This window comes from Dryobates pubescens, chromosome Z (genome assembly GCF_014839835.1).
Source record: "Dryobates pubescens isolate bDryPub1 chromosome Z, bDryPub1.pri, whole genome shotgun sequence".
Lineage (NCBI taxonomy): Eukaryota > Metazoa > Chordata > Aves > Piciformes > Picidae > Dryobates > Dryobates pubescens.
The window spans coordinates 118931198-118947135 of NC_071657.1; the positions used below are offsets into that span (position 1 = coordinate 118931198).

Below are 15938 nucleotides of genomic sequence, written 5' to 3' on the forward strand. Positions count from 1 at the left end.
ACCAAGATGCTCATGGAGATGAAGCACCTCTCCTATGAAGACAGGCCTTTGTCTTGACTATGTTGCTGTGACCAGGCAGACAAATCTAAAGTGCTGTTAAATTCTGAGAGGCCTTGGGAAAACCCAATTTTGCTTTTGCTATGACAGTGTTCCCTTGTCATTGCTTGTGTGTATAGACACACCAACTTGTATTCATCCCTGGGTTTGCACTTTAAGTTTCATAAACCTCTTGTGGCAAAACCATTCTGTAGATCTGTTGCTTAGGCTTAAGAGTTTAAGAAATAAATGGATTATTTGTTGTGAACTATGACTGTAAATTACAAACTGCCTGAATTCTTTCCCCTCATACAGTTCACTTGTGAAGGATGCCTCTCCTGTACCACTTATGGATGTTACTAACTTGTCTACACCTCGGAAATTCCTTGAGGCGTCTCAGTTCAGTACTCCCGGAAGCTCCAGCAGTGAGTATTTAAGTCCCATGCATTCCTCACAGAATTTATTTGTACATAGAATTTATTGTACATTTATTTGTAGTGGGTGTATCATCTCCTTTTCAGGGATGGCTGCTGACAGAAGGTCCCAAAACAAAGACTGAAAGTAATTTGTGCAATGCCATGAAATGAGTGGTGTGTCCAGGGACAGAACTTGGCCATATTTGCAGTTTTCTTTTGGCAAATTGTCCCTCCCCTTTCTTCTCCCCTCTTCTGTGAGGGTGGGGAAACCTGGTTTTCCCTGCCTGTTGGGATCTTGATCATGTTTCTGGTATCTTGGGCAGCAGAGATAGATAGTGGTCAGTTCAGTTTGCATGGGGGTCTCCTCTGCATTATTTAATGTAGGCAGACAGGTAAGTGTAGATGTTGCAGAAAGGGTTTTTTTGCAGTGTTGGAGCCAAAAGGTCAAAGATAATTTTTTTTTTTGTTGTTGTTGTGAGAGCTATGTGACTTTGACTAAAGGTCTAAAGACAGGAATAACCTGGTGGTGATCTTTGTATACTTGTTACTGTAACAAAGACTGATCAAAACACTCTGTTTCATTGGTGTGGGAGGCTTTGAAAGTGCTGCACAGATGGGGAATTAATCCTTGTATTGTTTCAGTAGATTAGTACGTGGAATTGTCTTTGTTCAAAAAAAGAATACAATGAATAATAGAGAAGTGACCTACATGGAGGACTGGGAGGTGATTTGGGACAGCCAGCATGGTTTTACCAAGGGCAAGTTCTGCCTAACCAACCTACTGGACCTTCTGTAGCAAAGCGAGTATATCAGTGGACAAGGGAGTCACAGAATATATCTGGTTGGAAGAGACATTGAAGATCATCAGTCCAACCTTTGACTCAATACTGAAGAGTTAACACCATACCCTGTCCCAAAGCACAGATGTTGTCTACCTGGATTTCTATAATGTCTTTGACATGGCCCCCCACAGCATCCTCCTCACTAAATTGGAGAGATACAGATTTGATGGGTGGATAACAAATTGGTTGGGTGGTTATGTCCAGAGGGTAATGTTCAACAGTTTGATGTCTAGATGGAGATCAGTGGCAAGTCTTGTCCCCCATGGGTCACCAGTTGAATCTTAAGTGTCAGATGCTGGGGACTCCACCACTTTCCTGGAGAGATGATTCCAATATCTGATTGTTCTTGTGCGGAATTTTTCTCTTGTCTCCATTTTGGATTCTCTCCAGGAATAACTTGAACCCATCACCTCTTCTCCTTTCTATGGATCTCTTTGCAAAAAGGATGGCTTCGTCATCAGCTCCAGCAAGTCAGTGTAGGTCTGTTCAGATGTGGTAGTTCTAAAAATCTGTCTTAAAAAAAAAAAAAAAATCTGTTTTCTACCAATTTATTCTTCCTCTTCATGCCCAAGGCACCAGAAAATCTCCTCCCTGGCTCTTTGTTATGTATTGTTCAGTGAAGTGTTGGACAAGTGTTCCTCAGACTGGAAAGATGCAGATTATAACATTTGATCAGCATAAAGTATGCATATGCTTTTGCTTCAAGTGCACAGTGTACCTACCTATATTTTATCCATGTAATTTTATTTATAAGTGGCCTTTTCCAGGACTGCAAAGCTATCAGACTCTAAAACTTGTGTGTGCATCACAAAAGCTGTTTCTGCCTTCAGTCATTTTAAGTTCTTTAGCTTTCTATTGATGAACAAGTGGCTGTGCATATTAATGCCTGTCATTATAAACCACTGACTCATTCAGTCCATCTCGGCAAAGATGCCAACATTTGGAGTCCTTTCTGCTTTCACTTCCCAAAGGAGATGTTACCTTGTCCTGTAGAATCTTTATAAGGAAATTAAAGCTGTTCCTGCTCCAGGTAAAATAAACAAAACCTTCAGTAATGTTCGCCTGAGGATTGTAGATGCGGTGCCTCACCACTAACATTTCCCCTTCATGCTAGTTCAGAGAAATAAATTAACTTGTAAATCATATTTCTCTGCTTGAACCTTCTGTACTCTGAAGAGTGTTTATGAAGATTTCTGCATTGCCAGGCTCTTCCTGGAACTATAAAATGTGCTCACCCAGTACATGACAAACCCAGGAGTGCACTTCCCTGAAACATTCCTGAGAATACTTTGTACAAATCCACAAAGATGAGCCGAGGTGGCGACAAATAATGTTCTTGGCATCTGTAAATTATATGCTGAACAGATAATACACTTCTCAACTCCAAGAGAAAAATGTGTTTTCTAGATCCAGGTAGTGTGGTGGCTTCTAAAGTGAACTCTAGTTACTGCTCTTGGCTTTTTTTCCCCCCCCCCCCCCCTCCCAACAACACAAGTACTGGCATGTAGGAGAAAACATTTCAAGACCTTTGGACTTGGCCATGCAAAATACCAGCAGGAACCAGAACTTTAGGATCTGTATTTTAAAGTGGCTCTGGAAATGCTATTGTGACATTGTTTTTGGAAGCAACCTCTGGAGGTCATCCAGTCCAACCCTCTTACTATAGCAGGGTCACCTGGAGCAGGATTACAATAGCAGGGTCACCTGCCCAGGATTACAATGGCCAGATGGGTTTGGAATCTCTCCAGAGAAGGAGGCTTCACAGCCCACTCTGAGGCTCTGGCACCCTCACAGGAAAGAATATTTTATTTTTCTCAAGTTGAAATGGAGCTTCCTCTGTTTCAGTTTGTGCCCATTGCTCCTTGTCCCACACTGGGCACCATTCAAGTGTCTGGCCCCATTCTCTTGTCTCTTGCCCTTTAGCTCATGCTGAGCATTGAGAAGATCCCTTCTCTGGCTGCTCTTCTCCACGCTAAACAGCTCCAGGTATCAGTCTTCAATCATGAGAAAGTGTCCTGGTTTGAGGCCAGGCAGATCCTCTCTTGCCCCTGAGAGAGGCAAAAGAATGACACTCATACAAATGGATTGCAAAGTGATAGAAACTTTAAATGGAAAAGCAATTAGTGTTTTACAGAAACTACAAGTGCAGTGACCAAAGAATCCCAAAGCGTACAGAGTCCCTTAAAACAAATCCAAAGGTCCCCAACCTTTCCCATCTCCCCACCTGAGGGTACACCCAAAACCCCCAGGGCTCGCTCTTCCTGCTCCACCACTGCTAGGCTAGTCTCAGGCTGGCCAGGTCTGAGACTGCGCCTCCCCCCTTTTCGTCCTGGCATTAGGCCTAGCTAGGCCTAAGAGGCCTTGAGATAACTCCCCCACCCTTACCTGCTAGGGAGCACCTCCCACGGGAGCAGGGAGGGAGGAAAGAGGAAGAGAATGACTGCAGATGGATTTATAGGGCGCAGGATATTATGGGTATGAAATATGCAACTTCCTGTGTCCACCTACTGGGCTGGACACCTGGGACACCGGAGGTGTGTGTGGCAGGAACAGGAGGCACCCAGCCTGAACTGCCACAGAAAGACGATACAGTCCCCTTGCCATCTTTGTAACCGCCACTGGACTCTCTTCAGTAGAGTCTCTTTTGAACTGGGGAGCTTGGAACTAGACTCCAGCCATGGCTTCGCTAGGGCAGAGTAGAGGGGAAGAAGAAACTCCCTTGACCCGGTGGCCACACTCTTCATAAGGCACTGCAGACGGTTGGCTGTTTTGGCCATGAGCACACACTGATGGCTCGTGGTGAAATTTTTGTGCACTATAACTTCTAGTTCCTTCTCTATGGAGCTGCTTTCCAGCAGGTCAGCCCTCTCACCTGTACTGGTGCAGGGGATTATTCTTCCCCAGGTGCAGGACTCTGCTCTTTCCTTGTTGAACTTCTGATGTTCCCTTCAGCCCAGCTCTCCAGTCTGTCCAGGTCTCACTGCATGGCAGCAGAGCCTGATGGGGTGTCGGCTGCTCCTCCCAGACTTCCACCATGAGCAGGTTGCCAGAGGTGCTTTCACTTCCATGGAACAAACATGCTGAACTAATACAGAAAAGATTATTTTTGTCCTGGTCACCTCACCTGAGGATCTGACACCAGCTGCATGTATTTTGTCTACCGTTTGTATGGAAAATTAAATGATCCCCTCACTGAAGCAGAGTTTTCCTGGCTTTGCATTTGCACAAATTCACCCCAGGACTTGATCAGAGGCTCGTGGGAATGCAGCGGAGACTCTGATTCTCCCACTGTCATTGCAGTGCTGTACAAAAAGCAGAGTTTGTTATTAAGGTAAATTTTTGTGCCTGGAAAGAATAATTTTGCTCTTGCAGTTTAAGAAGGGTTTGCAGCTGCACAAAGGCAAAATCCTTGAAGTAACCTTTTTTTTATGTTCATTTCTGCAGGACCATGATTTCTGCCACTGATCCTCACTGATAATTTGTGCTCTGACTTGATGGCTAAACCTTGATGTGTGTGATCTGTATGTGTGTGTTTAGGGAAGGAAAGGGAAAGTAAGGTGATTTTTAGATCCATGTGAGGAAAGCCAAAAGGGTCATTCTTGATCTATCTTGATTCTGTTCTAAAATTGGTTAAGGAAAAAAGGGCCCTGGAGAAGGGTGTGAGTGTCAGTCCGTTGATAGACATAAGAATTTGGCACTCCCTGGAGGTGTGTGAGGATAGGTTGGTTGAGCAATATGGTCTAGTGGGAGGTGTCCCTGCCCGTGGTGGTGGGGTTGGAACTAGATGACTTTTAAGGTCCCTTCCAACCCAAACCATTCTCTGATTCTCTGCTGTCCTCAGATCTGGTTCTTTCAATGATTCTCTCTCTGTTTTTCTGTGTGGTTCCGATGTAAGGCAGTGGACTACTGTGCACTTTTTGGTGAGACTTGGTTTTCCTGCCTGTGTGCATTAAGATGATGTTGAATGTGGCTCATGTGGCTTTCAAAGTACTTGGAATTTTCCCAGGATGAAATGTTGTTGCAATGGATTTGAAAGAGTAGCCTTGTCAAATTAAAATGCCTCTGCTTTTTAAAAGACTTAACTTCCTTTAAACTCTAGATGTAGCTGTATGAGCAACACTTTTCAAGAAGATTTGCCATGAGGCTTTGAGGTTATTGATCTCTGACACCCATTTTCATCCAGACTTGATGATGATGCAGAGCGAGATCATGACCAATATCTTTAAAGGACCCTTTTTTAAAATGAACCATCCATTTGTTGCTTCCTGCCAGGGGTCAAAACAAGGATTCAGCACCAGAAATTAGCAAGTTATGTTTATTCAAATCTTAAATTATGGCTTTGGGGCACTATAAATGTGCACCCTTTTCTTTAGAAGGATTGAAGGCAGAAAGGGTATGCTCAGAAAGGACATAAATCATAGGAAATAGTACATTAAATTTTAGTAGTTGCCCTTAAAAGCACAAAGCTAATGAAATCATCTGTAAAGAGTAGCAACAAATTTTGACCATTCATGGGAATGAAAAACAAGACCCAGGAGTCTCTTCTTGAGCAGCTTTGCTTAAATGAGTTATCAGTGTTGGCTTTTATGGGCATCAGACCAGAGCTATTAAAAATGCCTCTTGCAGCAGGTTTCTTTCTTACAAAACAGCAGAAGTGTACAAATTAGAGTGTCATCAATTGGAACAGACCATTTTATAGGGCATTGTCAAACCAGGGAGCTGTCAGGGAAGTTTCCACTTTTGTAGCTGTGGAGGTGAGGAATCGATGCACAGGCTTCAGCTTTCTGCTGATTTAATCACAGGGTAGATTTTTGACTGCTTGAACATGGAGTTGTGTGTTTTCAGGTGCATCACTTCAGAGAGAGAGAACTTGTGAAAATGGCTTCATATTTTATTATACAATGTGGCAAAATCATCACTCCTTCAGATCTGGGAGACTTTTAAGGAAACTATATTAGAATGTTCTATTTAAGTGGTTTGCAGAGGTCATTAGAACAAGAAACTCACCAGGAGTGGTCAGCATGGCTTCATCCAGGGGAATTCATGCTTGACCAACTTGATGAACTTATATGATGAAATGTCTGGTAGACAAAAGGAAAGCAGCGAGTATTGTCTATCTGGTCTTCAGTACAGCCTTTTTAGACTGTTTTCCATATTATCCCAATAGAGAAATGGGCAGTGTACAGGCTGAATGAGCAGATGGTGAGATGGATCAAAACCTGGCTGAATGGTGGTGATCAGCAGTAGTAAGTTGAGCTGGAGTCTGGTAACTTAGGATCCTACTGAATTTAGTCTTGTTCAACATTTTAATTACTGATCTGGACAGTGGGGCGGTGTACCCTTAACAAGTTTTCAGATGACACCAGACTGGGAGGAATGACCAATGAGCCAGAGAGTTTTGTTGCTATCCAGAGGGCCCTGGAGGTGTTAGAGAAATGGACTGACAGGAAATTCATGAAGCTCAACCAAAGGAATTGCAAATTCCTGCCTTTGGAGAGGAACAGCCTCAGGCACTGCGACATGCTGGCCATCACCAAGCTGAAAAGCAGAACAAGACCTAAGGGTTGTGGTGAACAACAGGTTGAATGCGAGCAGCCAGCACAGTGTCCTTGCCACAAAGAAGGCTGAAGGTGTCTTGGACTGTGTTAGAGAACGTTCTGCCAATGGGTTGTCAGCAGTGATCCTTCCCCTCTGCTCAGCCTGTTGAAGAGTGCTGGATCCAGTGCTGGGCTCCCTATTGTGAGAGAGGGGCATACTGGAGAGAGTCCAACAAAAGTCATGAAGATGTTTCAGGGTCTGGAGCATTTGTCCTGTGAGAAGAGGCTGAGAGAACTGGGACTGCTGAGCCTAGAGAGGAGAAGGCTCAAGGCAGATCTTAACTGTGTGTACTTGAAGGGTACAGGGCACTCTTCAGTGATGCCCATCAAGAGGGTAAAAATGCACATACAGGAGGTACCCTCTAAATGTCAGGAAACACTTTGTTACATGTAAGGGTAGCAGAGCACTGGCACAGATTGACCATGGGGGCTGTGAAGTCTCCATCCTTAGAGATACTAAAATGCTATCTAGATGTGGTTCTGGGCAGCCCTTCTTAAGCAGGGAGTTTGGACCTGATGACCTCTAGAGGTCCCTTCCAGCCACAACTGTGTTGTGTGATTCTGTGATGTAGTGTCATCTTTGAATGGAATGAAGCCATGCAAACCACTTGGAATCATTAAGTGGCACCGAAATTTAGATTTTTCAAAGAGGTTAGTTTAGCTACAAACATTTCCAGTTGTGTTTTAGCGACGACGGAGAATGGAGTCAATACATCTGATCAATGTGATCTAGTATTGGCCTTTATTGCTTCAGTATTGCAGGCCCGTGGCTCAGGCCTATGGTGAAAGCATGGTACAGAGCAGACAGTAGAGCTGACAGGCTAGTAAGAAAAGCATGGAGGAAAGTGCGCAGTAAGAAAACCCTTAGAACTTATATCAACCCGGAGGGCATTGCTGGCATGGCTTCATTGGCCCCTCACGAGTGACCACACACTATTACTGTAGATTATTGGTTAAACCAGTAATAACACACAAGGTTGTTGATGCACGTGTGTGTCCTGTTATTCTGAGATAACTCTCTGTGTTTATAGCTACCGGTGTCCTGCTTTGGGTACACGGTGCAGGCACAGCACTATTCTGCTATGCTGCTATCTACCTCTGCACCCGTGCTGGACATGGCCTACCACCATGCCAGGCTCCAGGCCTACAGTGCCAGATTGCTCACACTGCTTATTGCAACCATTACCACAATGTGTCAAGATGGGAGAATCATTAAGATCATGAAGTCCAGTCTTCTACCTAACACCTTTGTGACTGCTAGACCATGTCCTGAAGAGCCACATCTACTTCTTTTTTTGAGCACTTCCAGGAATGGTGACTTCTCCACCTCCCCGGGCAGCTTGTTCCAATGCCTCACAATGATCAAGAAATGCCTTGATTGGACTTCACACAATCCTTGGTGTTGTAGTTTGAGTTGGGTGTCCCCCTGGTGCATTCACTTCCTGTGTCCAGAAGTCCAGCCCAGAGGGATGGACACAGGAAATTGTGTATTTCCTACCATAATCCTTTGCACCACTATAAGATCCAGTGCGGAGTCTGGCACTTCCTCTTTCCTTCCCTCTCCGAGACTTGGTAACTGGGGGAGAGATCTCCCGGCCATGGGCCTGATTAGGCCCAAGGCCACAGGGGGATGGGCAGTCTCAGGCCTGGCCAGCTGAGACTAGCCCAGCAGAGGGAGGGGGAAGAAGGAGCCCTGGGGGTTTTGGATGCACCCTCAGGTGGGGATGGGATCTTTCTTTGTCACTGCGCTTTGGGTTTTCTGTAACATTCACTGCTTTCTATTTAAACTTTCATCACTTTTGCAATCCGTTTGCCTGAGTCGTTATTTCTGCCTGTGGTGGGGAGGGGATCTGCCCCAACCCATTACACTTGGTTTACTTGGAGCCATGTACAAGAGTTGGTAGCTGAGATGGGGCAACAAATTGCTATGCTGAAGCTGCTTTTTTCCCCATAAACTTGCAAATTAAAGTTTACAGGTTTCAATGTAGTAGAGAAAGGCAGCTGGAATAATTTAGATGTAAAAATACGCATTCACAGATGCCACATTTCACTTGTTACACTCTCACAGAGGTGGAAAAATTTACTTCTTGGTATTACTGAAGAAATTATGGAGATCTTTGGCATTTTCTACCTGTCTTATTTTTAATATAGTGAAGCTGGTTTTAATTAAAATAGGATTTATTTCCCCCCCACCCATCCTTTTGATGAATCACAAAGGAGAAGAGGTTAATCAAATCAACGGAATAGCAGACCCACAATTTAGAATCATTTGTAACAATAATACTTGCAAACATCCATAGGACAATTTGTTTTTTCCTGGCTTCTTCACAAAGCAAATGCTTATAGTGTGACTGATGAGCTCAGCCCTTTAAAGAGAAACATTTCAGGTAGAAAAGGTGAATGGTGAAATGTAGGAGCAGATTCTGACAAGCTTGTGGTGGTGTTGTTTTGATACAAATGCATAACAAAGTCATTTGGATTGTTGGTTTAAGAGTAAATGCAGATAGTTTCAATTCTGAGAGCTGATATATAGGGGGATCATCTTTCACCCATGGAGCACTGCCTGCAGAATAGCAGGTGAGATTGCAGTTTGAAAGGTGAATGTCTTTACAGGCCTCTGTCTGCTTTGAGCCTTTTTTTTTGTCTAGGTAGAAGACAGGGTGGGCTGATTCCTGGGCCATTTGTGGTCAAATAACCCCTTGATGACATTAAATGGCAGAATAGGATGTTTGAAGTAGGGAAGACACAGGAAAAGAACATCATCATCAGATGCCTGGGATTGGAGTCTTGTCAGATCTCAGACATAAGTGGGCCCCCAAAGCTACCCAGGATACCTGTTTAATAGGCAGAATGTGCAGGAAACGTGGTCCCTACTGTTTTATCAAAAGACCAGATCTAACAAAACTTCCATACCCGTGTGTTGCAACTAGGTATTGAACCATTCACTTTGCTGTTGTTTGTAAGAGATGTAAATCAATGTCCTGATGATTTGAGGGTGTTCAAAATTGGTTTGCTCTTTTGAAAATGGAAGAGTGTTCATCTTCATGTTCCTGGCAGAGTTCTTAGCAAGATTGCTGCCTTTAGTTCTCCTAAATGCTGTCCTCACATTTGGATACAGCAGCATTTCCTCCCTCTTGGCTTTTCATTGTCTGATATTAAGAATAATTTACAGCCTGCTTACAAAGGGGCTGCAGTGGAATGAGAGGGACCTCTCCTCTAAAAGGTTATTTAGGCAGCAAAAATCTTTGCATTGAACCCAGAGGAATGAGACACTTAGGGATTTTAAAAACAATAAGTGAAAACCTTTCTTCCTGAAGCATTTCCAGTGCTGTCTTTTCCACAGCTTGTGTTGCAAAGAGCTCATTTTCTGTGTTTGTGCCTGGCATGCTGATGGGTTTGGAGCATAACAAGTAGCATTAACAAAGTAGGTAGAACATCTGCATGGCACACAGAGTGCTGTGCAGCCTCGTGGGTTGAAAGGTCTGTGATAGATGAGAGTAGTTGTTAACTTCTAATTGGTGTTATTGCTTATGTTTGTTTGGAGCATCTCCTGTATTAGTCCTGGTTGTTTTTAGTTGGTTGTGTTGTGGGTTTTTGTTTGTTTTGTTTGTTTGTTTTTTCTTCCTTATAATTCTGGATGTTTCTAAGTGTGTCCTGGTTTGAGCCGGAACAGAATTAATTATGCTCAGTGATTTGACTTCTCAGGAACTGCACTTGTTCCAGGGCAGGTTTCCACACACAGTGGCTGCTTCCAGCAGTGAGAACATTGATAAGGGAGAGTTACTGCCAAGGGCTGGACTGCAGAAAGGCTCTTGCTTAGCCTTGCTCCCATGCAGACCAACAGCAATGGTAAATCTTATGTCCTGTGTTGGGGTGCAGTAAGTCAGAGATAGCTCCTGCTCAGAAGAGAGGACAGGACAGGTGACCCTAAACTGACTGACAAGGGATTCCATCCCACGGATATCATCTTCAGGATAAAGCTGAGGGATCACCAGGGTCAAGCCTTTTCTGCAATGGCAACATTGAAGGAGGACACTATCCACTCTGCCTTTGATACCCATCCGTGTGTTCCTGAATTGAGCCCCTGAATCTGGTTCCCATCTGCTGCTCAGTCCAGTCTGGGACTTCCCAGTACCTGTTGCTACCGTCTGTGTTGGCAGTGACGACATTGCCAGTAGGGTGTGGGCTTGATATTGGTTTGTATCCATTTCATTTATTGTTATTATTTTCACTAAAAGTTACTTAGTTCTTTTCCCCAACCCGTCAGTCTCTCTCCCTTTTTCCCTTTCTTTTCCCATTGGGAAGGCAGAGGGGCTCATAGAGAGCTTCTGTTAACATGTGTAGTGGCCAGTCCAGCCCTAACCCTTGGCCAAGTGTTTTGTCAAAGCTAACCCCATGACTTGCCCATGTTCCATGTTTAAGTAGACTTTACCTGAAAAAAAAAAAATTGAGAGGGAGGAAAAAAAATGTGCATTGGATCCCCCTGATGTTTGTTACCTAAAACCTGATGTCATTCTCCATTGCGACGCAGTGACCTCATGGGATCTGTGGTCACCAGTAACCAGGCAATGCTGCTGCTGCTCTAGTGTGAAATGCAAGAGAATGTGTGTGCTTGGGTTGAAGGAGAGGTGCTCAGGCTGGCATTACACTGAGGGGAAAGTCTCTGCTGTGGAGGTTGGTGTAAACTGACATGGAAACGAGTGGTACCTGTTTATCTTGATGCTGTTGATGAAGTGGCACCATATGGGTTCTTTAGGATATTGTTTTCTTGATCTTGTGCTAACTTAGTGGTGCTGATGCTCTTCTGTTTAGAGTGTCAGAGCTTTAGACAGCTACAGGGCTGCCTGCTCGTTGTGACATGCCATTTGTCATTTCTGCCATGTCATTTAAATCTTTCTGGTGGATCTTTTGTGACATGTATTTCAGGTTCTTGGCTAAGTTTTGATTTCAGTAAAAAAATCTGTTGAGAAGTTGAAAGCACAGGAGTCATCTGTCATCCAACAGCCCTTATCAGAGTTCAGAACCAGTAAAATGAAATAGATTCCAGTGCCAGGCTATGGTATGGTGGATGGCACAGCTTCAGCTGCATCCGTTGGAGCGTGTGTCCCTGTGCTGCTGCTCCGGCTGTTTAAAAGCTGCGTGATTGTAGTCCTTCCAAGATGTTTGAGTTGAGTTTGCCTTAAAGACACTTATTTCACATAAGTGTTTGGATATATTTATTAAATGTTTCACCCAGTCTTTAACAGAGACATGCTTTTGTTGTTGCTGGCTGTTATCTGCAAATTAAGAAATGTTGCTTAATGAACATACTTAAACCAACCTCTTGCTTTTCACTTCCCTGTTGCTTAGCAACAGACTTTCTCCCTGTGCAGTCCCTGTTACTATCCACAATAAATCTCTAATTCTTCACACTTTTCCTTTCCAGGAGCCTTGCTAAAAGATTTGAGTAACTTCATCAACCCCTTGACAGACATAATAAAGCAGAATAGGATAACATCAAGCAATATTCACTTTGGCAGTGTAAACTTTGCTGAATTCATCAGAAGTCTGTTAAAGTTGAGACTCTTTGTAATAAAAATTGCTGTTCTAAAGAACAAAGCAACTAAGAACAGCTGGGTTAGAAATTTAGGGCTTTTAGCTCCCTGAAATGCATTCAAGGGATTCATAGTGATATAATACCACCTCATTTATAAATCTTAATAGTGCCTTATATGGTCGACTGAGGGATCTGGTCAGGCTTCATTGACAGGCACAGGCAAATGGTATGAAATTCAGCAAGACCAAGTGTTAGGTTTCCTGTCAGTCACAACATCCCCGTGACTCACCTAGGCTTGGGGCAGAGTGGCTGGAAAATTGCTCAGTAGAGAAAGACCAGGGGATGTTGGCTGACAGCCAGCTTAAGATGAGCCAGCACATGCCCAGGTGGCCAAGAAGTCCACCAGCATTCTGGCTTAGGTCAGCAATAGCGTGGCAAGCAGGTCCAGGGCAGGGATAATCTCCCTGTACTTGGCACTAGTGAGGCTACACCTTGAATCCCGGGTTCAGTTTTGGCCCCCCTCACTCTCATAAAGACATTGAGGTGCTGGAGATTATCTAGAGAAGGGCACTGAAGGGTCTAGAGAGTGGGTCTTGTGAGGAGCAGCTGAGGCAAATAGGGTTGTTTAACCTGGAGAAACTGAGGCTGATGGGGAGATCTCTGTGCTCTCTACAACTCCCTGAAAAGAGGTTGCAGTCAGAATCTTCTAAATGTATGTTTCCTTCTTTTTGCCTTAGTTCCTTAAAGTGGTGAGAGTTCTGTGAAGCCAAAAGTTTGTGCTGCTTCTACATGGTGCTAAGTGTTGGGTTTAGTATTTTTAATCTTGGGTTACACTTTTTAAAATCTATTGCAGTGCGAGAAACAAGCCTTCTGGAAATCAAGGAAGATACAGAGGTGGATCCAGAGGAGAACAGCAATGTCTTCATGGGCATACTCATTAAAGGGCTGGCCAAGCTGAAAAAAATCCCTGAAACTGTGAAAGCCATCCAGGATCGCCTAGAACAGGAGCTCAAGCAGATTGTTAAGAGGTCCACAACCCAGGTGGCAGACAATGGTTACCAGAGAGGAGAGAATCTATCCCAGGAAAATCAACCTAGGTAAGGATATTTCAACTGCTGAACCTTGATTGCTGTAAAAAGAAGTCTGGAGAAGGGTGTCGTCAATGAGAATCATAGAATAGTTTGGGCTGGAAGGGGACATTCAAGATCCTCTAGATCCAATCCCCACCTGCCATAGGCAGGAACACTTTGCACTGTACCAGCTTGCTTAAGGTATGTCTAGCCTGGCCTTGGACACCTTCAGGGTGGGAGCATCTAAGACATCCCTGAGCAACCTGTTCCAGTGTGTCACTACCTTCCCTGTAAAGAATTTCTTCCTCATCTCCAGTCTAGATCTGCTCTCTTCCAGCTTCAATCCATTCCCTCTTGTCCTATCATTAGAAGCTCACGTAAAAAGACCCTCCCCAGCTTTCTTGTTAGGTCCCTTCAGGTACTGGAAGGCCAGTATAAGGTCTCCTGGAGCCTCCTCTTCTCCAGGCTGAACTCAAACTCTCTCAGCCTGTTTTTGTAGTAGAGGTGCTCCAGCCCTCTGATATCTTTGCGGCCACTCCAACAGTTCTGTGTCCTCCTTGTGCTGAGGGCAGCAGAACTGGACACAGTGCTTGAGGTGGGCTCTCACGAGAGCAGAGCAGAATGGGATAATCACCTCACTTGTCCTGCTGGTCACTTGACCAGTGCTTGAGCAGTGCTGAATGTGTTAATTGAAATTTGAAGGAACAACAGTGGTTCTGCAGTAGCAGAGATATAAATGTTAAAATGGTCAGAAACTTTGTCTTGTGGAAAGCTGTTGGGGATACCAGAAATGGACCTGGTGCCTGGGGACGTGGTTTAGTGTTGACTCTTCAGTACTGGATCAGAGGTTGGACTGGATGATCTTTGAGGTCTGTTCCAACAAGATTGATTCCGTGTTCAGAAAGGGCAGGCTTTGTGGCTCCTCAACTACGGATGTGGGAAAGGGAGACACTTTCTTTTGTGCTTTGCCCTAGAAGAGGATCTCATGGTTAAAGAGATGTTTGAAATGCAGATTTGAAATTGGAGACACCATTGGAACCAGCATTATAGAACTGGGAAGAGGTGCATTAAGTACTTGATTTCCCTCTTTTTTTAACTTAACCTTTTTTTTTTGAGCAGCTTTACAACAGATTGAATTGTAATGCTGTCTTAGATTGCTGGTATGTATGGTGTAAAGAGCACTTGGTACCAAAACAAATACTTTCTCCGTGTCCTGCGTTGATTCATTGCTTTATTCTGGTCTTGATACCAAAGGAATTTTTAAGTTCCTATGTAATATGACTTGAAAGAGGAAAATTCCAGCTCAGTTACTGATTTCAAGTGTAGCAGAGTCCAATTAAGCTGCTGCAGGTGCAGAGCTTTGAAATCATGTATGGAACTAATTATGTCAGTAAATAAATGGCCAAGTTTCTAATTGGTTTGCAGCTTCATTTATGTTAGTAACAAGGTGTGGAAGCAACCCAGAACTAAATTTCTGCTGTTCTTCAGGGTTCACTGGAACTGTTCTTTGCAAGATGGATCTCCATGAGATCTATCTTCTATGGTTTTCAGGGCTCAGTTTGGGGGCCGGTCATCTTTAATGTCTTTATCAGTGGTCTGCATGAGGGCATGAAGTGCACCCTTCTCAGTAAGTTTGCAGATAACACTAAATTGAGTAGGAGTGTTGATCTGTTTGAGAATAGGAAGGCTCTACAGAGGGATCTGGACGGGCTGGATCAGTGGGCTGAGGTCAGTGGAATGAGGTTTAACAAGGCCGAGTGCCATTCGTATGCATACTTGTTTTATGAACCAGTCTTGAGAGACTGACTACTGGCTGTTCATTCAAATTAGTAAGTTGGGTCAGTTCATATCTTAGAACCATTGAATCATGAAGATTGCAAAAAAGACCTCCATAATCATTGAGTCTAACCATTAATCCAATGCTGCAAAATTCATCACTCTCACCACCACATTTGCACATCTTTTAAATCCTTCCATGGATTTTCTCCACCACTTCCCTGGGCAGCCAGTTCCAGGGCTTGACAACACTTTCAGGGAAGAATGCAACCTGCGGTTGTTTCTTAGTGTTGCTTGCTACTTGGGAGAAGAGATTGACCCCCACCTGGCTCCAGTCTCCATTTAGGGAGTTGTAGAGAGTGAGATGTTCTCTCCTGAGCCTCCCTTTCTCCTGGCTGAACAACCTCAGTTCCCCCAGCTGTTTTTCACAAGACTTGTTCTCTGGACACTTCACCAGCTTTGTTGCTCTTCTCTGGACACACTCCAGCATCTCAATGTCCTTGGATTGAGGGACCCAAAACTGAACCCAGTACTTCAAGGTGTGGCCTTGCCAGTGCCAAGTACAGTAGGACAATCTCTGCCCCAATCCTGCTAGCCATGCTGTTTCTGATCCAGGCCAGAATGCTGTTGGCCTTCTTGGCCACCTGGGCACACTCTGTTTCATA

General features: G+C 44.1%; 1 protein-coding gene across 1 annotated transcript in view; it reads left to right on the forward strand.

Annotated features, from left to right (window-relative positions):
* The window catches only part of EXOC4 (exocyst complex component 4), a 488502-nt gene that overhangs the window by 57346 nt on the left and 415218 nt on the right, over positions 1–15938 (forward strand). The window contains exons 5-6 of the mRNA XM_009900238.2: positions 352–461; positions 13281–13524. Of these exons, the coding sequence (XP_009898540.1) occupies positions 352–461; positions 13281–13524 (354 nt within the window). The remainder of the gene's footprint in view (positions 1–351; positions 462–13280; positions 13525–15938) is intronic.